Below are 23568 nucleotides of genomic sequence, written 5' to 3' on the forward strand. Positions count from 1 at the left end.
TATATATATATATATATATATATATATATATATTTTTTTTTAAAGGCATTATTCATCACAAACTTAAAACGGTGTCAAGTAAAGTTTATTCAAGTTGATACTGATGTAGGCTGATAACACTGCAAAATTTCTTCCCTAGTAGTAATATTAATCAATTATAACAATAATGATGATGATGACAGTGTTCTGCTGCTTGCAAGGTTTCGGGACAGAGCCCAACCACAAATGGCAAAAATCTGCATGTAATTGACACTCAACTCAAAAATGCTTAAAATTGCCAAGAGATACCACACGATGGTGGCAACGCACAACCGGAAACTCCTCAACTCATTTCAACATAGTTCCTTGGCACCAAGATGCCACAAGATGGCCCCAAAGCAATACTTTCACATTAGACAGTTCGGCCTTTAACCTGGACACAAAAAAACAGCAGGTAGCAAATATACGCCGTAGTTTTGGTTTTTATAGCGCCTTTGTGTGTGCACTTTGGCCACCTGGGCGCAGTATAATACGGACAATCACTTATCAGGAAGCCGCTGTAATATTAGACGTTCTTTGCAAAGAATAAGGAAAATATGCCGGTGATTATCTGCTATAGTGAAGATTGTACACAGTGTGAGACAGCGACAAAACAATGTCGCTTCAAAGTTTATGGCGCCTTTCAAGGCACCCAAGGACATTTGGATGTCCTCCTTGACCTGAGTGTCCTGCTCCCGGTTGTCCTTTGAGATGACCTGGTAGGCATCTTTAATGTTCTCCTAAATGTCTTCCTAGATGTTCTCCCCGCTTATCAGATCCACCACCAGAACTTTACACTCCCGCTTGGCAATCTTGTCCAACGACAGAAGGCTTTTGTCCTGCGGCGGCAGGTAGAGCGGCCGGCCCACCGGAGATCCCACCGGCGGCGTGATGGCGCGCCGCTCCATGGCGCTGCCCGTCCTGAACCACACATACAGTAAGTTCTACTGCTGTCACGGTACAGAACCCCTTCACAGTGTAAGGGACGAAAGGCGGAAGAGCAAAATTGTGCATTCTCGGTCTCACCTCATGATGTGCGAGCGAGACGGCTGCTGGTGGGAGAAAGATTGGGAGCGACCCAAACTGGCCTGGTGGCGGTCCAGCAGGTCTCGCATGGCCGGGCTGGATGGGCTGTTTTTACCTGAGTGGATTCAGACGACTCGATTGTGAGCAGAAGTGTTTGATGTTTAAGTGTGAGCACAACAACACAACGTCTCCCTAATGTCTACTTGGTGTCTTTTTAAGGTCTCTTCAATTCCATCTGAACTCATTTGCTCCCAAAAACATATAAAGACGTTCTATTTTAAATAATATTATGGTCCCAAAAACCTATTATTTATACGTTGTTTTTTTTATGCTACAGCATACAGAAGTTATTGCAAAAAACGGCCAACAGGTGGCAGCAGAGTATGAAATCAATCAGGGCTATGTTGCAAAAAGGTTATTTTCCCCAGTGTTTTAAACAGGTTTGTGAATAATGATTAAACTTAGCTATATTCTAATGCTAATTGCTGAAAACAGAAACAGGTAAAAGAAGAGACTATAATCTTTCTTTTGGTAGCTTCCATGTTTTGATAGCAATAAAACACAATATTCTGTGGGCCTTGTAAAATCAGTCAAATTCCAGTCAAACAGCCGGGAGCGAAGGAGGTTGCTTCAGTGAAAATGCCTGTTAACCTCTACATCAGTGGTGTCCAAACTCGGTCCTCGGGGGCCGGTAGTCCCGCAGGTTTTGGATATTTCTCTCCTCCAACACAGCTGAAGCTCATCAGCAAGCTCTGCATAAGCATGATAACAACCTTGTTGATTGGAACAGGTGCGTTGGAGCAGGGAAACCTCAAAAACCTGCAGGACTACCGGCCCTCGAGGACCGAGTTTGGACACCACTGCTCTACATGGTCTACCCACAGTGCACTTACGTGAGAGCGGCCTGGCGTCGGGTGGCGGGTTGGACAAGGACGCTGTGAACTGCAGCTTGAGCTTCATGTGCTGACTCAACTGAGGAGAGGTGGACCGGGTCAGCCATCAGTCATTCATTTCTTACTCGGTAATCGCCATATACATGCGAAATATTTCTAAAATTGACTCTTTATATGTATTTTCATTCATTTCAATGAATTCAATGAATTTCGGATGAAATTTGTAAACTGATGTTCTTCTGTAAAGTAGTGGCAATGACTACTAACAATGCTATATAGTGAATATTAACTAATTAGTCCACATAAAGTTGACTAAATTGCCAACTCAAAATCCCTTGGTATTGATTGGGCAGTCGGGAATGAGTGAATGATTCCGAATGCAGTCGCTGCCTTCTCAATTGTTCACTCATTCCCTCTGGATAACTACAAATATTTTGGTAAACCCGTAGGTCAGAGAGAAGGTGAGCGCGACGGCTCCCCCTGCAGGCCGCACCTCGTAGAGTCCCGGTCGGAGGATCTGGAAGGCCACGCTGAAGGTTAGAGTGGTGCCTTTGCGACAATGGCCCAGGTTGCTGAGGGGGGTGTGGCACACCACCGCAGACAACGTGGCGTCCTCTCTCTGACCGCGCCCTGAAAACACAAACGCATTGCGCAGGCAAGTACAACATCCCGTTTTCAAGTTCCAAGTTTAATCTGTTCATGTTTCCCCATTGAAATGAGTAAAAAAACCAAAGAAAACAAAAAACATGTCAGCCAACAAAAAATTGTGTGATGTGTTTTTAGTAACAACAGTCGGACTCTGGACCGAGTAAACGAAGACGTTTTAAGTGTTAGTTGCATGTTAAATACGTAATGACCAATTCATGTGTCGCTTCCCCATTTGTGTTGAATTCGTTTCAGCCACTAGAGGCCGCCAAATCCAAACTCACCCTCCGGAGTCCAGAGCAGCCGCACTGACAGGAAGTCCTGCAGGTTGTTGAGCAGCACGTATTTGACCTTGAAGTGCTCCTTGACCTTGACAGTGCTGGGGCAGCTGGCCGTCATCACGAACCTGGGCCGGTCCAGGCGGACGCTTGGCAACCTGCCGGACGCACACCACTGGGAAGTAAGACGCTACAAATACTTTTTGAAGGGCATTTTTCACATATCTGTGTTTTCAAGTGTTAAAAATGGTTATTTGGACTTTCTACTCGTTACTTTGTCGCATTTTTCGCATTGAGTATTATTTACATTGTAACACTTGCACAAAATGGCCGATAGAGAAGCAATGTATTCCCCTTCATTCTTTTGATGTTGGCTAATACAAATGATTGGTGGCAAATGTGTCGGCCTAAAAGTCACAAGCTACTGGCATGGAAAAGTTCTCAGTCCACAGTAATTTGGATGAAACATACAAGTAACGAAGTCAGGTATATTTTTCAAGTGTGATCATGAGCTAATTCTGCAATATTTGCTCCTCAGTTCGAATTGTTAGCAAAGCTATGGAAACGTGTATGGCTAGTTGCTAGCATAACAGATTCAGCCAATGCTAGCTCAGTTAAGTTTTACTTTTAACTCATTGACTGGCAGCCATTTTCAGTGACGCAACCCCCTTCGCTTCCCGGCAGTTTGACTGGATTTTGACTGATTTTGCAAGCCAAACAGAATATTGTGTTCTATTGCTATCAAAACATGAAAGCTACCAAAAGAAAGAGAAGAGTCTCTTCTTTCATCAGGAAAAAAATGTATATTTCTATCTGTTTCCATTTTACAGCAATTAGCAGTAGAATATAGTTTCATCATTATTCACAATTCTGCTTTAAATTGTGGGGGGAAATGCTTGTTTGCAACGTGGCCCTGGTTAATCTTTTTTGCTCTGCTGCCAACTGCTGGCCATTTTCTACCATTTTCCTCAACCGTTCTCTGCAGTTGAGAGGCTGCACCAAAACCTTCTGTATGCTCTAGCATAAAAATATATATATTATAAAAAAAAAACATATAAATATGTCTTTGGGACACTTAAAACATTTAAAATGACTTAAGTACATTTGAGACACTTCACCCAAGTGAAAGAGTTGAATGAGTTTTGCTTCCATACGTGTATGCGAGTACTTTTGTCACCTCTGCAGACATATCACCAGGAAGAAGCTAATATAGCATTTGGCTAGCGTGTGGCAGCGGGTCGAGGCGCTCAAACCTGTAGTGGGTGTAAATGCAGTTGGTGAACGGCATCTTGGGAGTTGACCACTGCAGCACAGCAACTAGAGGAACCTCCATTCCCTGAGCAGGAAGCAAACGTTGGTGGTGGGAGCAAGGCATGCATTTATAAATCAGGGTTTGGGATTTTTCCCTCCACTCTAAAAACAGCTGGGTCAAAAGTAACCCAATTATGGATCCAAATGGACCCGTGCACTTTTTGGGTCAATTTAACCCAACCTTCTGGTTTGTTTTATACAAAATGACCCAATTTTTTGACCCACGTAAAGGATCTGACCAATATTTATGACTTGTTGACCCGTTTCTTGACTCAAAGTCGGATTCTTCTTGACAACTGCTTACAACAGCACTACGAGGCAATGAATTTCAAACGCACCTCATTAGACTCGTCCTGCGGCATGTCGTTGAGGTGCACCTGGAACAGGAAGTCGTGCTCCTCTAAGGCGCCGAGCATGCTGGGAAGGCGGCAGGCGGCGCTGTCCACCTTGCAGAAAGAAGCCATACCCACCTCGCCCGAATGGTGGCTACGGCAGCACGTGGCTGTTAAAAGCGCTTCCTCGCCATCTTTGTCAAACTAGACTCTTCTTAAGAAATGTTCCAAAACTCAGCTTTTAGGATGTCAAATGATGACAATGTTGTCAGAAGCAAACCCCCAAAAAGCTTTGTGAACGCACCAAACGTTGTCCACCAGCAGCACGGAGCCGTCGGGCATGACGGGAAGGTAGGAGGCGTTGAGGTCCGGCAGGATACGAACGTCCCGCACGCTCACCTCCTCCTGCGACGACTTGTTTAGCACTGGGAGGGACCAGAAGAAAGAAAGTCACGTCCCGTTTTTGACGTCCGTGTGATGACGTGCTGTACCTTTGAGCACAGCCAGGTGGCGCCCCGAAACGCTCATCAGCTTACAGCGGACGGCGGGAGGCGGCAGGACGGTCAACGTGGTGCTGACTGAGTCAAAACAAGTGTGGACAAGTTTGAGGAACGCATCTGCAGGGCCTTCAAACTTCACTAGATCATCTCGATTAGCAGCAGCTTTGGTGGCCTCAGTCTTTCGGTGTCCGTGGCAATTACGGTCCTCGAGGGCCGGAGTCCTGCAGGTTTTAGATGTTTCTGCCTACCAACACACCTGATACTAAAGACCAGGATCATTATCAGGCATTATGATTATCAATCAGGTGTGCTAGTGGGCGGAAACATCTAAACTGGAATTGGTGAACCCTGGTTTATGGCTCTAAAAAACAGTTGGGTTAAAAAATAACCCAAATCGGGTCCAAAAGGGACATACACAATTTTTGTGCAATTTGTTTAACCCAAAAATTGGGACCAATGAATAACACACAAAAAAACAAAAACAAAAAAAATCGATGCCATTATGGGGTGTTGAGTGAAGAGTTTTGAGGAAAAAATGATGCGTGAAGTGTGAAGAGCAAACCTTGAGCCTTGAAGGTGTTCAGGTCGTGCCTGAAAGTGAGCGACGGCTCTCGTTGCTGCAGGACGCTCAGGTAGCCCAACTCCTGCACCTCCGCTTGCTCCGCCTCCTTCTTCCACACCGTGACCATCACCTGAGAGCCACACATTGGACATTGGAGATGAGAATTGCTGAAGACAAGTGCGGACTGGGAAAAAACTCAACCACGCGTTCTGAAAGACAATTGCTACGTCACAAAGATTGAAGACGGCTGACGGTCCGTGGAGCGTGAAGCTAAAACTCTACAGACATTTTCTGAAATGCGGATGTGTGAGGGGCCACCTTGACTTTGATGGTGTTGACGGGGAGTTTGTCCAAGGAGACGGTGAGCGGGAAGATGACCTCATCCGCCAGAACCATTGGCTCGTCCAGAGGAGACTGCGCAGCATGGAGGACAAAGACGAGCGCTCAGACATTCCTCACACCACAGGAGACTTTCCGCGCCTTCTCCACCAACCTGAACCGGAGCCCTGCGGAACTCCCGACCGGCCGAGCCGCACCAGTTGTGGATGAGCAGCGGCTTGCAGTCCCGGAAGGTCCGGCATCGCGAGTCCACCCTGCTGCCCAGCGCCGCGATGGCCGCTTCCGCCGCCGCCATGTAGTCGTCCCCGCCGTCGTCGCAGCCCTCGTCCCCGCTGCTGCCGTAGTCGTGGTGGTGCTGGCCGGTCCGGTGGCGACCGCTCTCGCCCGGGCTCACGCTGGCCACGGCGCACAGAGAGCCGGCCAGCTCGCGCCAGGCGCGACTGCTGCTTGATTCGCTCCCGAAACCTTCAGGGTCCCCTGTTGGAGCAGGCATGTTCGGTCTGTCATTCCCGTATCGTAACACGAACAGTGAACCCCCACATTTGTTCAACAACAACGAAATAAATAGGCATATTAGCAGTAAACAGGTGATGTCATAGCACAAACACTACTTTTTTTTATCAAAGACAGTACATTTCTTAGACTGTCAAAGCACATTAATAAGCAATTTAATATCAATAACTCAAAAAGTGAAGCCAATAAAAACAGATGTCATTTGCAGACTCCGCAACCCAAAATTACTAAGAAACCATTTATGGTATACATAGAAGAAAAAAAAAGAAAACTGTTGGCCAATGTTTCTAAAATAATTATTGATGAATTTGATAATCGAATAGTTGATAATCGTTACACCTCTGACTGTATATTTACATTTTAGCCTAGCATGAGTGCTACTGTATTGTGTGTTTGTACATCTACACATGCAGAGACCTCTTAATATTTTGCGCCTGATAAGATATGAGTTAACCGAGCAAAGCACTGACTATATGAAACTATTACACTCAACATAGAGCATCATCATTCATCCCCGCCACCCCCCTCCCTCCGCTCTCCCTCCCCCCTTACCGGGGCCTGGCTCGGTCGGCGTCGCCCTGCCGGCGTCCCTGCAGCGCAACACCAGCAGGAAGCGGACCGTCTCCCCCAGGTAGAGGTGGCTCCGGCGAGGTAGGCTTCGGTACCGGGCCGGCTCGGAAAGGTCCGTGATGGGCACTGCCGGGAAATACATGAAGTACTCGCACTGAGACTCCATCATCTGCACCATGGCGACGGGCGGGTGAGGAGGACGAAGAGGAGGAAGAGGAACAATGGCACGAGATGGTTTCCCAGGCCTGATCTAGGGCGCCATCTGCTGGAGGCAACGGTGCTATTGCAAGAATTCGACGAAGCAGAAGTTGACTTGTCATGTCTATCCTCGGCTATTTTGCGATTAAGTAAAAGCAGTGTCGGTTGTCGAAGCATCAAAACATTTTACAATAATCTCACCTATGACTATGCAATGTTCTGGTGGTTAATGTTTGTCAATTCGGAATTTACGTCGCAATTCAAAATGGCGGTCTTACTCGGTGAAATGACATTCTGTCCATTAACTGGATATAAGAGGAGAATTTCTTACATTTGAGGATTTTGTCACTACATTTGATTTAAGATTATGAAACAACAATACACGCTACACCACAAGCTATGGTAAACACAGTGAAAGGAATGTTACTTTATAACCTAAGAATACCTACGATTCCATCACTCTTTATTGACCAAGTTAATTTTATAGATAAAAAATGTACTAATACATTTTTACGTGGTGGCCTTATATCCTAAATATTTTCATTGTTATAAAAATGAAACATTTGTTGAAAGAATATACTCATACTGTGAATGTGTGTACACCAAGATATTTTGACAATCATTCACCCACACTGGATTTCAAGAATATTAAGTTTGGGATAATAATGCAAAACAGAAAAAGGGAAATGATGCTCAATACTTTGATAATAAAACAGTTTATTCACAGATATTGTGTCTTGTTCGACAGCACGGTTCTGTTATGTGTGCTCAGTTTGAATTGGATGTTGGCTTTTGAATTAAATAAGAAAACAATTGTTTTCCAACAACATTTGCAGATTTAATGATGCGCCGTTTTATGATGTAAAGTATTTACAAGTGCAGTACTAAATGTCTCCAGCAGGTAGCGCATCCGAAGGTTGAGGTTAGTATTTGGGTTTCGGTCAGTTTTTTATTGTTATGGTTCAATTAAGTGTTCCAAAAATACTGTAATCGTGATGATGTGGTTGTTATAATTCGGATGTGGATCCCAGAAAACGCGGACAGCAGAGTTCATTCCTAAATCCGTGGCGGCACGTGACGTAATCACGCACAACTGAAAATGCGTCAAACGTCACCGCGCATGTTAAAAATGCGTCCTGGCGTATGTTGGATAGTTTCCCTCCGCGCTGACAAAGCTAACCGGCCAGCTAGCTACATGTCAAGCTAGCGACACATTTTCCAACCTTGTTGCTCATTTCCCCTATTTTTATTGGGTTTTTTTTTTTTACTACAAAGAAGCTGGAGGTGGAGAAACGGAGTAATTCGTCCCCGAAGGCAAGTCACCTAACAGCAAGGCCTCTTGTTCGCCGTTTCTTCTTGTTTTGCGACGCTAAGCAGAGTTAGCCGAACGGCTAACGTTACTTTCGAGTCGGACGCTCGAAAGTTTTCACAACGAGTCTCTTCGCATACTTCTGTGCTTGCTAGGTGCGAGCAGAGATTCCGAAAGCGACGTCCTTCGACACCCACGTAAGACGAAAGTCACTTTGTTGACATGGGCGCGATGAGTTCGGCGAGCTATCGTGCTAGCGGAAAGAATGCTACAGCGTGCTAGTGGACGCTGGCTGTGACGTCAACGGCTTTTAATCAGCTTTATTACATAAAAACACTCGCCAGCTAGTCAAATGTGTTATTTTAGTGATTAACCTGGACAAAATTAAATGGAATGTCAAAAAGGGAATGGTAGAGCAAGCTGGATCATGCTGACTGTGAGGCGTTCACGGTTCCCGATGCTGTTGTAAGTCTTCGCATTGAGTATTTAGGTTATGAATGTAAAATGTCAGCGATTGGTTACTCCGCACGAGACCAGCATAACAGACAAATCTTTTAAAGATTATTCCAGTTATATGAATGTCATTGTCATGTAATAAATATTAAACGAATGCTGAATCTTGAAATCAGTTAAAAATGCAACAAATTATGGACAGTTTATTCATTCTTAATATTAAATCATTTGGCCGTTTTCGTTAGATCCGAGTGTCAAACTATATATATATATATAAACAAAAATGTTGATGAATGCTTCCAGAGTAAAGCTGGCTTTGCCGATGTTTTATTTTGATTTAGCACAATGGTAAGTAGTAAGCTTTCACACAGGATGACAGAAATCTGACATTTACTGTTCAGAGGCTGTGTTAAGAGCGTTTGGCCAATCTTAAGAAGGTCATAAAGTTTATCGATGATCAAAATAGTTGTTGATAAATTAGTTATTCAGTAATTGTTGCACCTCTACTGGTCATGTTGCTATTTTAAGATTAAATATGAAATAATCATTAAAACTTAGCACATTACATTATGAGCATACAGTATGGGGACAGTACTAAAAAAGTATTCATGTCGATCGCTGTTTCAAACAGTTCGGGTGTCTCTGTTGACTAGTCATGTAAAAATGTTGAGAAAACAGGACATGATGTTGATTTGTGTTGTGCTTGTGTGCAGTGAACCCGCTCTGGCCTGCTAGCAGGGCAAGATGTTCAACAAGTCGTTCGGGACCCCCTTCGGCGGAGGCTCGGGGGGGTTTGGCACCTCGTCCACCTTCGGGCAGCAAAGTAAGTAAAGTCAAACAACCGCTGCGTTTGGACTTGAGGACAAACGGGCTCGCTGTGAGAAGGGTCACTTGGCTGGTGACCGCGTGTCGTGCCGACCGACGGCGGGTTGGGCGTGGGATAGGACAGGATAGGGGAGGGGAGGGCGACACCCATCGGAATACGGTAGCGTGGCTCATTTTTGGTGTTGGGCATGTTGGGCGACGTCAGCGTATGCTCTGTGTGCAGACGCGGGCTTTGGGACCACGGGGGGGTTCGGTACATCTGCGTTCGGGGCGACCACCAACACCGGAGGGCTCTTTGGCACTGCACAGAATAAACCTGGTTGGTGGACTCTCTTGTCGCGCCGCGTTGACGCACGCGCACCGAGTGACGCCCCACCTCCTCTTCCCCCTTCCAGGCGGCCTGTTCGGCTCCAGCACTTTCAACCAGCCGGCGACGTCGTCCACCAGCACCAGTTTTGGCTTCGGCGCCCCTAGCGCCACATCCACCAGCCTGTTTGGCAACACGGCGGCAGGGAACACGGCGGGCAGCGGGCTCTTCTCGCAGCAGAACAATGCTTTCAGCGCCAACAAGCCCACGTCCTTTGGAAGTGAGTCGCCGTGGTCGAATTCGCCCTTGTGCTTTTCATCGGATCACGGCATGTGTTTGCCAAAACGCAGGCTTCGGGACCAGCACCACCGGCGGCGGGCTCTTCGGCGCCACCAACACCACCGCCAACCCTTTTGGAGGGGCCACGTCTTTGTTCGGAGGCTCGGGCTTCTCGGCCACGCAGCAGCCCGGAACCACAGTCAAATTTAATGTGAGTAGATGACGTCTAAATGTGGACCGATGGCTTGAATCGGGTGCATGTGTTGAATTGTCGACTGGATATGACATCACAGGGCTTAGCTTGCAAATGTCACTTGATGCATTCAATGTTAAGTACGTGTCCAAGTCTGATGTCTTTCTTTCTCGCACTTAGGCTCCAACCGGAAATGACACCATGGTGAAAGCCGGTGTGACCACCAACATCAACACCAAGCATCAGTGCATCACCGCCATGAAGGAGTACGAGAACAAATCCCTGGAGGTGATTCGGCAGGCGGATCGACAAGTCGGCGCCGGTGGCTGCCCGCCTATTTTCTGACGGCGACCTTTTTATTGGTTCTGCTTCAGGAGCTGAGGCTGGAGGACTACCAGGCGGGACGGAAGGGCGCCACCAACCAAATGCCCGCCGCGACGGGCGGCCTGTTCGGTGCCGCCGCTCCCGCTCCCAGCGCCCCCGCCGGCCTGTTCGGCTCAGCGGCGTCCAACAACAACTTCACGTTTGGACAGAACAAAAGCACCTTTGGTCAAGGTGCGATCTGATTCCTACATTGTCAGCGGGTGTACTTGAATTGTCATCATCTCCTTTCCCAGTGCTCACTCAAACTGTCTTTGTCCGTATCAGCCTCGACGGGAGGCTTCAGCGGCACCACGGGGGGCCTGTTTAGCCAACCCAACCAGCAGCAGCAGCAGCAACAGCAGCAGCAGGCTGGCAGCCTCTTCAAGCCTTTCGGTCAGACCACCACGACGCAGAGTAGCGGCTTTTCCTTCGGCAACACCAACACCATGGGCCAGGCCAGTACCAGCACCATGGTGAGACCGAAAAAACATACCTGTGTCCTCTCACACGTGTCAACTGCCACCTCCAGTTTTCTTTAAAATAAAAAATAACATTTTGAGGCCCTGCAAATTGCTCAGTCATGTCACCATTGACATTGGTCACTCTGGTAAGTAACCTAACCTGGACGGTAAACATCCGTCTGACTTTCTCTCTGCTCGGCAGAAATTATGTTGACATTTTGGAAAACTTTATTTACAGTAGAAAACTTTAAGGAACTATTTACTTGTTTAGTTTTTAATTCAGCTTAACGTGTGCTGATGACCCTGGAAGCTTGTTAGAAGTTTTAGTTAAACAAAACTGTCAATTCTATATATGTTTGAAGTTAAAAGAAAAAGTACATTTTTTAAAAATTTTATGCAAATATTTTGTCTTTTACTACAAATGTTGCATATTGGCTTGAAATATCTGTCATCGGCCTCCTTGACTACAAATAATCTGTATCGGCCTTGAAAAAAAAATATCAATGGACCTGACTATTGTGCTACTTTTGCAATGTCCCAGGGTCTTTTTGGCAACACGGCAGCGTCTCAGTCTGGCGGGTTGTTCGGCGCCGCTCAGACGAGCGCCTCCACTGGCTTCGGTGCCGCCAGCGGACTTTTTGGCCAAGCCACGGCCGGCTTTGGGAGCGTGGGCACTCAGGTGAGAGTGATGAGTCGAAAAGGTGTCAAATGAGACGGGCAGATGCTGACGTACTTAACGTTGCCACTTGCAGCCGAGCATATTTGGAAACAAAGCCAGCGGTTTTGGCACCACCACAACCAGTGCCCCGTCCTTTGGCACCGGCACTGGAATCTTTGGGAACAAGCCTGCGCTAACGCTGGGAACTGGAGCCAACGCTTCAACGTTTGGTAAGAGCAAAGGTTCCTTTGTTTCATCAGACCAAAGCATGTTTTCGCACGTCTCTGGGAGAGGTCAAGTGGTGTCTTGCACATTTTTGAAGCCAATGTTGAACTTTTGGACCATAATTCTGAAAGGTACGTTTGGCGTCAACGCGATGATCATCAAGTACAGTGAAGCGTAGTGGTATCAGGAAAAGAGACTGTTTGTAGAATCAGGGCATTAGGAAATGGGAACATTTCCCAGTAGCAGTGTTGGCACAAAACCTCGAGACTTCTGCTCAAATGAAAATGTTAGGGAAAGCCTACTAGAACAGCTGAAGCTCTTAAAATGGTGGCAGGTGTGTGCGCTGCTGACTCCATTTAACAAGAGTTTGAATGTGATTGGTTACTTCTGAACATGACCACATCTCTAGTTTACAAGTGGGTGTGCACAATTGTGCAATCATGTTCTCAATTGTTCATTTTTATTTCCCTTTAAAAAAAATCGCCCCCCCCCAATGGATTTGTACTAGTTGTAGGTCAATCGTTGAAGAAATATTTGATTTATCATGGTCTTATTTTAATCACAAAAATATGACATTTGAACAGGGGTGTGTAGACTTTATAGACGCTGCTGCAGGAAATGAATGTACTTCTTTGACACCTACTGAACTTTTACAACATTTGCTTGTTTTTTTATTTTGCTGTTTGCAGGCTTTGGCGCTAACCCTGCAGGAGGTAATCTATTTGGCAACAAGTCAACCACTGGAGGGCTTGGCACTGGACTGGGTAACACCTTTGGAGCAGGTATTGGCGGGCCGGGTCCGAAGGATTAATTTAGAATCCGAAAAATGAGGCCGTCTCTTGTGATGTTCTTCCTATCATACGTACATAACGTCAGCCATTTATTTGGGCTTACCGTTGCTTATATGATTTGTCATTTTTACTGTATGATCTGTTTGGTGTTTTTCTTCTTTTGTTTATATGATGTCGTTAAATCAAATGAATTGCAAGTGGAACCTCTGTTTTTTTTTATGCCCCAGTTTTCATAAAAGTCGCTCTCTGTATCTCCTTTAACTTCATATTTTGTTAGCCAAATTCAAGTACGGTGCTATGTTGCTGTGTTAACGGTTCGCAACATGACCTCATATGTCAGCCACTACTGCAGTTTTTCTCTAGAAGAACTTAAAAAAAATAATAATAATAATATTTTTTTATAATGAATACACTATTTTAGGGTGTCTGCTACTGATAAATTGGTTTGACATTTTTCTCAGGAACTAGTAGTTTTGTTTTCCTACCAATTAGTTTTTTCTCCGACAATTTGGAATGGATCCCAAATCATGAAAAATGTTCCACTGTATTTTCTTCTGAATTGTTGCGTTGATCAGAACTGTTGACGTTCATGTGTTCACTTAACTGCCGATGGGTCTGTTGTGTTTGTGGCGCAGTGGGCGCGGGGACCGCGTCTCTGTTTGGGAATAACCAGAATAAGTTGGGCTCCACGTTGGGAACGTTCGGGACGGGCGGCTTCAACAGCGGCGCCGGCGCGATCGGCTTTGGAGCATCTCAACAGCCCGTCGGTCAGCATCCAGACTCGTGATTTTCATCGAGCGGAGCCAGCGTGTCGTGTGAAAATCTGCCATGTTCCCATCTGTTGACTTGTGTCCCTCCAGCGCTGACGGATCCCAACGCAACCGCAGCCCAACAGGCTTTGCTTCAACAGCAGTTCAGCGTGCTGACGTACTCGCCCTACGGAGACTCGCCGCTCTTTAGGAACCCGCTGACCGACCCCAAAAAGAAGGAGGAGGTGAGTGGACGGGCTTCATTGGAGGAGTTCTTCAAGCCTTTTCTAATTTCATCTGCTGATTTTGCAGCCGTCAAATATGCTTAAACGGTTGTGTTTTTGTCCCAAAACAGTATCTGAAACCAACCAACCCGACGGCCCAGAAAGCTCTGACCACACCCACACATTACAAGCTGAGTCCACGACCGGCCACGCGCTTGCGCCCCAAAGCTTTGACCTCATCGGGAAGCTCCAAGTCGCAGCTTTTCGACGGCCTGGATGACGACGAGCCCTTGCTCACCAACGGCGCCTTCGTTCCCAGGTGGCTGTTGCCGTGGCGACGATGCCTTCGAGCAAAAGCGTACTCGCAGCTAAGACAAGTTTGCCTTTGCGTCCACAGGAAGAGCATCAAGAAGCTCGTGCTGAAGAACTTGAACAGCAGCCAGTACAGCAGTCCCGCAAACAAAGACAGCGACGACCTGGCCTCGCTGTCGGAGTACCCTCAGAACGGACACAGGTCTCCGACTCGGCGCATCCGAGCTGTCATTTCGTAAACTCGCCGTGTGTTGATTGTGCGCTGATGCATTTCACATCCAATCACCATTATTTTTTTAATCCATTAATCCTGTTAGTTGTGTTTTGATTAAGCACTGAATTGGATAAAAAGTACTACACTTAAGCCATGTTACTCTAAATTCAAATGAAATGAATGATTGCAAATGATATGGTAGACCCACCCCAGCGTATATCTGAGCCAGTCGTCGTCCACTTGATGTAACACCGCTGCTCACAATGCCGCGCCGGCTTGTCTGCAGCCACATGGGGGACGACGAACCGAGGGCAGCGCCGGCTGACGATGATCCAGAGGTCACGCATTTCTACGTCAACCCCATCGCCAAGCCCGTTCCGCAAGGCCGCGCCTTCTCCATGCAGGACACCATCTCCGAGCTCAACATGCACAAGGTCGCCAGGATCGGCCTGGAGGTGAGCCGCAAGCGAACACTTCCACTCTTGCTTCCTTTGCTAGCCAGGCTGCCATTTGTGTGTGTGTGTGTGCGAAATTCGATTACAATTTAAACTGTTAAACTCCACACTTACAAAATTGACATAATCGTAAACAAAAATAAAATATTATTAATACAAATTTTGAGCTGTTTAAATTTATATATTTGCACCTTTTTTATTTTATTTTAAAATGACTAATAAAATTAATTTTGTTTGGTCCAAAAGGAACTTGCATAATTAATGGTATTATTATATAATAATAACTTTTACAAGTTTAAACATTTTCTTGTTTTGTACCAAAAAACAAATGACTGACCTAATTGTGATTTCAATTATTACCAAATTAATCGGGATTCATATTTTTTTTCCATAATCGAGCAGCCCTAAGGGTGTGCTTCTGTGAGAGGCCTATTTTATTTCATTTATGGTATTTATTTAATTTTTATATAGGTAGAAAATCACTATAAAAGGGAAAATCAATTTATATAATATTCTTGTATTCTTACTACACAATACTTACCGTGATTTTTTTTTTGTGGCATACAAGAAATTAAAATGTAGATTTTTAATCATTAAAATACTAATACTAAAACTAATAACTAAACAAACGAACCATTTTTGAAAAAACTAATAAAAACAAACTCAATCTCAAAACTAAAGCTACATTTAAAATATAAAACTTTGGGGTGTGGGGGGGGAGGTTGTTGAACTACAACTATAATTAAAATGCCAAAACTTTTACAACTGTCTGTTTGTAAGAGTGATTGTGTTGGTGTTTAATATTGGATGTTTGTGTGAGCAGTTGAGTTGTAGGTGTGTATTTTTTAAATGTATTTATTTTTTGTTGTTTGACATTTGCTTCAATTTTCCTCATCAACCGCCAGTTGAGCAGCGAGGACGCACTGGCGTCCCCGGGCGACGCGTCTCTGCAGGATGAGCGAGACGACGTCCTGCACGACTCCAACCAGCCTCCTCACCCCGCAGGTGCGTTGTCACCTCGCCACTTCAGCCCTCCCGCCGACCCTTCGCTTCCCGTTTGACGTCGTGCTTTGCTGTTTTCAGGCATCGTGCTGAAGCGCGTCGGTTATTACACCATCCCCTCAATGGACGAGCTGGCCGATATGTTTGACGACGACGGCGGCGAGTGCGTGGTGGAAAACTTCACCATCGGCAGGAAAGGTGATGCCGCGTGAGAAGTGTGCGTGCTCAAGCTCTGATTGGACATTTACACTCAAAGCTGCGATGCGATTGGCCCTGGCAGGTTACGGCTCCATCTTCTTTCCCGGCACGGTGAACGTGACGGGACTGGACCTCGACCAGATCGTTCACTTCCGACGCAAAGAAGTCATCGTGTACCCGGACGACAAGAACAAGCCGGCAGAAGGCGAAGGGCTCAACAGGTGAGTTCCGTGTGTGCGCACGGCGCTGGCTTTTAGCACTGGCGTTCATGCGTGTGTGTGTGTGATGCGCGCAGGCGGGCTGAGGTGACACTGGACGGCGTTTGGCCCAATGACAAGACAAGCTGCACACAAATCCGAAGCCCCGAGCGCCTCGCTGACATGAACTACGAAGGTCGGCTGGAGAAAGCGGCACGCAAACAGGGAGCACGCTTCCTCGAGTACAGACCCGAGACCGGCTCCTGGGTCTTTGAGGTGCGGGGGATTGCTTGCCTTGAGTCAACATTCAACATTTCTATACAATGAGATATTTGACCTCACTAGTCTAAACGCGACATTCTGATCGATATTACATTTGTGGAATATGTGTTATGAAGCAAAATCCATCTCAGGGGGCGGCCATTTTGCCACTTGCTGTCAACTGAATATGACATCAATGTTGCTCAGGCAACGAACGACCAATCACAGCTCACCTGTTTTCTGAAGCTGAGCAATGATTGATTGTTACCTGGGCAACTGTGAAGTTATTTTCGTTCGACAGCAAGTGGCAAAATGTGACCGCCTTCTGATATGGATTTTTTTTTTTTTTTTAGAAAGTCTGATTTTGGACATTCAACTGACACAATATTAACCAGAATACAATATTTAGACTAGTGGGGCTGTATATAACATATTGTCAAGAACAAATTTTTCAGTGGACTTCCCCTTTGTGCTTTGTTGGTCCAAGTGATCAATTTTTTTTTTCTTCCTCTCTCCCAGGTCGCTCATTTCTCCAAGTATGGCCTGCAGGAGTCGGACGAAGACGACGACGTTCCGCTCATGACCGACCCGAAGAAGCTGAAGATGATGTCACTTCCTCCCTCCAAACTCCCGCAGCCGCCTCCTCCCTCTCAGCAGCCAATGGCGCCGCAGACTCAGGTAGCACTGTTGCCGTGATCAGTCCGCATTCCCGCAGCGCTACAAAACCGTCCGCTCACCACATTCCTCTGGTCTCGTCAGACCACGGCCGTTGTTGACCTGGCGAGCGGCGTGGCCGAGTTAGACAGCGACATGGCCGACGTCACGCAGAGCTTACCGGTGGAGGGCGCGCCAGGAGAAGAGGATGACAGTGAGCCAGGGGACAGCCCGGCGGATGCCGCGGGTGCCGAGCAAAATGGCGTCTCCCCATCTGGCCACATGGCGTCCTCGCTGGGCATCAACCCCCACACCCTGCAGGTACGCCTTGGCCACGCCTTCAACATTCACATTCTTGTTTTGCTCCTTCTCACTAAAACCAAGCTCATAATAAAAAAAAATATATATATAAATAATAGTTTGTTTGTTTGGTCTTAGATCATGAAGGCGTCTCTATTTGCTGAAGATGAAGACGAGAGCGACTTCTTCCAGGATCACGTGAAGATGTCCTTGGACTCGCCACGCCTCAACCTGCTGGGACGACCCTCGGGTATGAACTTTGAACTTGACTGTATAGCATTACCGCACGGTGGCCAGAAGTTATGTTCTCACAGCCATCCAAATATTTGAAATCTGTTTTCCTCCGTGGCCAGTGGGGGCGCTCTTCCAGGCCCGCTTTTCGTCTGGCCTGCTCTCTCAGCTCCCCGATTCTTCTCCGAAGTCCCGGCCTGAAGGACCCCACTGGGCAATACCCACCCCGCCCTCCTTCTTGCTGCCCTCCAAGCCAGTGGAGCCTCCTGTGAGGACCATTGGGGTCCAGCGCTTAGGAGGCCCCGTACCCCTGGAAGAATCCATCGCACAAGGAAAGGCAAGTACTGGATGCGCAGTGGAAGTGTCTCTTGAATCGTTTCTTTTATTTTCTCTTCCCTCCTTGATGTCAATACATTTTTGCTTGCTTGCAGGGAAACTTGCTGATGGACGCCGGTCTGTACGTGGGCCGCTCGTTCCGGGTGGGCTGGGGTCCCGGCTGGATGCTGGCGCACTGTGGCAGTCCACTTAGCGCTCCATCAGGCAAGCAACAAGTAACCAACACGGACTTTAGTTTCCTGCCAAAACCTGCCAGGATCACACCGTAAGTTCATCCTCAAAAACCACAGAAATGAACAGAATTAAAATTGAACAAAAATGTTGCTTAGTAGAATAAAAAAATATTCTGACACGTGACAGGCTGACGGCGAGCCCCTACAATGTGGTTTTGGAACATCTGGTGGGTCTGGGGTCTCCGGGAGAGGAGATGAGTGACGAGCAGAGTCAAGAGGTGCTGCAGCGCCCCCTGGAGATTTGTCTGAAGCACAGCACCATCAGCACGGACGCCGCCGCTTGCCCCCTCATCCGCCCGCTGTCCGGTGTGGCGGCGCTGCACGACTACGCCGATTGGATCTCTGAGCTGAGCGACGAGCAGGAGCACGACGACCGTAAGTCAGCCCACACGTGCTCCCCGACGTCATGTGATCTGAATCGGCACAAAGATAGATGAAAAAACAACAATGAAAGTCAGGCACGCCATCATGTGTACATGAAGACGTTGACTTTTGTCCCCGCTATGGATGTACCAATCATCAGCCGGGCCGATATTTGACATTTTGACCGATATTGGTATCTTGATATCAGTTAGGACATGCGATGCCTACCAAGGACACACGTCACTGCCGTCGGGTTGAAACTGATATCAAAATTTGATCTGATGTTCTTAGCTGTGCTGGACTACTGGTGCGAAGTTTGGACCCTGTGCGAGGCCCTGTGGGGCCAGCAACCGCACGCCGAGGCCATGGGCGACTACGAGCAGCAGCTGGAGAGGAGGCGCACCTTCTCCGCCTGGCTGTCTCGCCGCACCGCCCATCGGGTGGAGGAGGAAGTGGCGCTGGCGGGGAAAGTGTGCCGCACAGAGGCCGTCTTCAGCTACCTGACAGGAAACCGCATCAGTGAGGCGTGTCGTCTGGCGCAGAAGGAGGGTGAGTGTGCAAATTAATGACCGTGACAAAAACATGCATAGCAAAATTAAGCAGTGACCGTCAGGCATTGCTTTTGATTTGTGGTTCAACAGAATCGTTTCAAAAGCAAACTGTATTATTTAGAGATAGACGGATAATCAGCGCCCGTATTGGTCATTTTGACGATCGGTATCGGCCTTTTATCAAATCTGATGGCCGATATAAGGTTAAATCTAAAACAATTTCAATCACAGGGAGCTATTTATTTAAATTTTCATTTACCTTTTATAAGAGATTGGTATCAGCCCTGAGAAAACATATTGGTTTATCACTAGTATTATTCAAATAAACAATTTTAAAGACGTGGCACAAATTTGCCCTGTTTTCACAAGTGCTAAGTTAACATGCCCGTTCCTGTGCCAGGAGACCACCGCCTGGCCCTGCTGCTGTCGCAGGCCGCTGGCTCACAATACGGCCGCGAGCTGCTGGCCCTGCAGCTCGCCGACTGGAACCGCATGCGGACCGACGCCTACCTGACGAAAGAACACCTGCAAATCTTCACGCTGCTCGCCGGAAAGCTCGTACGTCGCCCGCGATTGGTCGCCGTCGGATCGCTCCATCGTGCTGTTCCCACTCGCGTCTCATTGTACAAAGAATACGGGCGTGTGTGCGGTGAAAAATGAAAAAAATATCCTTTTTTTGTGTGTGTGTGTGCATCTCCATGCAGGTGTGGCAGACGTCCGAGTCGGTGGTGAACGTGTGCTCGCAGCTGGACTGGAAGCGCTGCGTGGCCGTTCACCTGTGGTTCATGCTGCCGCCCACCGCCTCGGTGGCCGACGCCCTGGCCAAGTACCAGGATGCCTTCCAGGTGAGCACTGCCATCCAACTAGAGGGAACCGGACTATCACAAACGCACGCACGTCTAGTGAAAAACTGAACGCTTGTGTTCTTTTCGGAAGCCGCTCATGTGTGCTGTTTTTATGGGAAGCACAAACGCGGCGTCGTTATCCAGGAGGAAGCGGGTCGCGCTCGCTGCTCGAGCTGCTGCCTGTTACATCCCCGACCACCCCGTAACAAAGTGTGTCCTTTAGGGATCGTGTGAGGGGGGCAAATATGCCTGCGCACCCCTGCCGCCATACCTGGAGGAGGAGCAGGCGGATATGGACCACGAAGACGAGGAGGAGGAGGAAGAGGAGTTCAAGCAGCCGCTGTATGATGTCTGCTTCCACCTGCTCAAACTTTACAGTGACAGGTAGCATCAAGTCAAAGTCTTTGCAATCAAAAACCCCACGTGCATAGCCAAAATTCATTCAGGCCCCGCCCCAAAATGTTATACAACAAACATATCTGACTGTTTTTGACACTTCCCGGCTTCTGGCGTTTGTTTGGCTCCTCCCTGCTACTAGACACTACGGCCTGCAGCCGCTGTTGGAGCCTCTGAGCGCCACGCAGGAGCGTCTGGACTTCCGGCTGAGCTGGCACCTTTGGGGCGTCCTGCAGGCGCTGCACTACACTCACCTGAGCGCCGCCAGCCAGGGCATGCTGCACGCCAGCTACGCCGCGCAGTTGGAGAGCGCCGGCCTGTGGCACCTGGCCGTCTTCATCCTGCTGCACATCCCCAACCACGCGTATGTACACACACACACACAGCTTTGGTGGATAAAAAAAAAAAGTCTACAAACCCCTGTTCACGTGCTTGTTTGTGATAGAAAGAGATCAAGATTCTTTTATTTTATTTTTTTTTAAGTAATTAATGAGATAATTGACTTTATTTTCTTTTAATTTTAATGTCTTCTTTAGCCAGCGCGAGCGCGCGGTCAGGGCCGTGCTCAACCTGCACTGCCCCCTGCAGGAGACGGACGAGTCCGCAAGCAGGGAGCACTTCCTGACCGAGCGTCTGCTCGTCCCCGAGCGCTGGATCCACGAGGCCAAGAGCGTTCGCGCCCGCCACCATGGCGACAAGCACCAGGAGGCGCTGCACCTCTATCGCGCCAGCCACTGGAATCAGTGTCACCGGCTGCTCGTCACGCACCTGGCCCCGGGTATGCTCCCGCTAACAACAAAAAATACTCTGACTCGATCCTCAAAAAAAAAAAAAAAAGGGCAACTTCTGATATTTTTCTGTGTAAAATGTCTCCTAATTTGCTGCCAAAATAAAACTCTTATTTCCTAGATTGCATCATCAACGACAACCACGACTACCTGCTGGAATTTTTGGAGGGGCTGGCGGTGCCCGAGCACAGCGCCACTATCCAGGATTGGGATACCGCCGGCAAGGTTTACCTGGACTACATCCAGGTCACCAACACCTTACGGGATGTCCAGCAGGTCGGTGGCCACAACACGTGACGCCGCGCCCCGCCGCGCCCCGCCCCGCCGCGCCAGCTCACATTTGTTTGGTTGCAGATGGAGAGCGGTGACGGCTACGAGCTGGAACGTCTTCACACTCAAGTGACGTCTTTGTGCGGCAGGATCCATCTCCTGCCCTGCGGGGGCGCCAGAGACCGCTTGGCACAGTCAGGTACGTTACACTTGGAGAATAATATTGAAAAGCAAAAGCATGCCGTAAATTGTCTTCACCTCCTTTCTTTGTCTAATTTCTTTTGGAGGGGAAAATAAGCTCTTTTTTTTCTCAGTATTTCAAATTTATTCTTGATTTATGTCAAATGTCAACTTTTTTTCCCCCTTTATTTTTTGTTTGTCTAAAATGTAAAGTTGCTGATATGTCTAAGAATGACTCTATAGTTGGAAAGTCAGACTACTTTTCAAATGGGATGTCACACTGACCTGAAAGTTTATTTATATATATATGTATGTGTGTCTTTATCCTTTGAAAAATTACATCGACTTGTCCTAGTAAAAATTTACTTTTAATTCTCAGAAAATGATTTTTTTTTCTCTTAGCTATCCCCCCTTTTGAAAATTTCAACTTCTCTAGTAAAATTCCGTCATGTCAACTTTTGCTCTGAAAACGACACCTTGTCCCAGCATTTATGACTGTTTTTGGAAAAGTTGCATCTACTTTTCACACAATTTCAATTCTCAATTACTTTTTTTCCTGATGAAAGAATAGACTCCAATCTTTCTTTTGGCAGATTCCATGTTTTGATAGCAATAGAGGACAATATTCTGTGGGCCTTGCAAAATCATAAAAAAAAATCAGTAAACAGCTGGGAGCAAAGGGGGTTGCTTCAGTCAAAATGGCTGCCAGTCAAGGAGTTAAGCATAGGTTTGAACCTGAACTTAAAAGCATTAGCACATTATCGGTACGCTTTTCTTCATTCCTGTTACTCACTTTCATAAGAAAGGATACCAGCAAATTGGGGGACTGTACTGAAGGCAAATATGCTTTTTACAGTCGGTGTCATTTTTCTGAAAGTCCACCTTTTAACAAAGACATCATTTCACATGACAAGTAGTCTGAATTTCCAATAATGTTAGCGAGAGAAAAAGCCGACTTGGCAAGTTTGCCTGACGAGGATGCGTCGTCCTCAGAGATGGCCAAGTGCGTGGCCAACATCCTGCGCGTGGTGCTGAGTCTGCAACGCGGGCCTGGCATGTCGCCGCCGCCGCCGCAGCAGCTGGCGCCGCATATCTCCCGACTACCCATGCCCGAGGACTACGCCCTGGAGGAGCTGCGAGGTCTCACCACCTTGTACCTGCGCCAGCTCGTCGCCGGCCAGTGAACGCCGCGCACAAATACAAATACAGTGCGGCTCAACATTGGGGACACTTTTGGGCGTGTGCGCGCCGCTATTAGCTGAGCAGGATGCCACCGAGAAAGAGGCGAGTGTTCATATACAGGCAAAGGCCATATATCTATCCAGCTATCTTTACCATGTTTTATGGAACAAAAAGTCCATGTGGACAAATGTCCCACGGTCTATTTTTGTAGATTTCTTGTTGTTGTATCTTTGGAGTGTAAGAGCACATATAAAACAAAACGTTTTGAAACTGTCCTCACTGAGTGTTTTGAAAGCAGCTTCTCCCAAATTCAAATGACTTATTTTGTGTGCTGAAAATCCCTTTTGTACAAAAATGAGCTACTGAGGTGTTATTTTTGTTATCCTGTGACATGGCATCATTTGTGTGTAAACATTTTTAATAAAGTCTCAGATCAAAGAAGTGGTGTCATGCTGGCCTGATACAAAACATTTGTGGGACTTTCAAGTTATTCTCCTCTGGAGCAAAATCCTTTCCAACATGTGACAAAAAAAACAAATAAACCACGGCAATACATCCCATAGCAAATAATGGAAGTA

At 47.2% G+C, this 23568-nt stretch overlaps 2 protein-coding genes across 4 annotated transcripts; one reads left to right on the plus strand and one right to left on the minus strand.

Moving 5' to 3' along the window:
- Positions 1–67: 67 nt before the first annotated feature.
- Positions 68–7241, minus strand: LOC144036183 (trafficking protein particle complex subunit 14-like). The gene is made up of 13 exons (XM_077546601.1): positions 6970–7241; positions 6059–6381; positions 5884–5979; positions 5566–5695; positions 4995–5081; positions 4808–4928; positions 4510–4657; positions 4114–4196; positions 2867–3018; positions 2431–2567; positions 1938–2016; positions 1045–1159; positions 68–939 (listed from the first exon to the last, which is right to left on the minus strand). Exons 1-13 carry the CDS (start codon positions 7163–7165, stop codon positions 771–773), a joined length of 1836 nt encoding a protein of 611 aa, XP_077402727.1. The 5' UTR covers positions 7166–7241; the 3' UTR covers positions 68–770.
- Positions 2838–23431, plus strand: nup98 (nucleoporin 98 and 96 precursor). 3 transcript variants are annotated; one of them, XM_077546597.1, is made up of 35 exons: positions 8295–8499; positions 9661–9770; positions 9996–10091; positions 10168–10359; positions 10430–10569; positions 10732–10839; positions 10926–11106; positions 11200–11387; positions 11917–12054; positions 12128–12263; positions 12948–13040; positions 13685–13816; positions 13910–14043; positions 14154–14341; positions 14420–14536; positions 14835–15003; positions 15909–16008; positions 16087–16203; positions 16286–16424; positions 16499–16676; positions 17181–17339; positions 17421–17636; positions 17754–17865; positions 17969–18183; positions 18278–18447; positions 18543–18790; positions 19070–19327; positions 19730–19887; positions 20034–20174; positions 20398–20558; positions 20713–20934; positions 21107–21348; positions 21480–21634; positions 21713–21827; positions 22802–23431. In XM_077546597.1, exons 2-35 carry the CDS (start codon positions 9692–9694, stop codon positions 22990–22992), a joined length of 5388 nt encoding a protein of 1795 aa, XP_077402723.1. In that variant the 5' UTR covers positions 8295–8499; positions 9661–9691; the 3' UTR covers positions 22993–23431. The 3 variants fall into 3 exon arrangements, with proteins under 3 accessions (XP_077402726.1, XP_077402723.1, XP_077402724.1); XM_077546600.1 differs by lacking the exons at positions 8295–8499; positions 9996–10091 and adding an exon at positions 2838–3042; XM_077546598.1 differs by lacking the exon at positions 9996–10091.
- The last annotated feature ends 137 nt before the right edge of the window (positions 23432–23568 follow it).

The sequence above is a fragment of the Vanacampus margaritifer genome, chromosome 16 (genome assembly GCF_051991255.1).
Source record: "Vanacampus margaritifer isolate UIUO_Vmar chromosome 16, RoL_Vmar_1.0, whole genome shotgun sequence".
NCBI classification, from domain to species: domain Eukaryota; kingdom Metazoa; phylum Chordata; class Actinopteri; order Syngnathiformes; family Syngnathidae; genus Vanacampus; species Vanacampus margaritifer.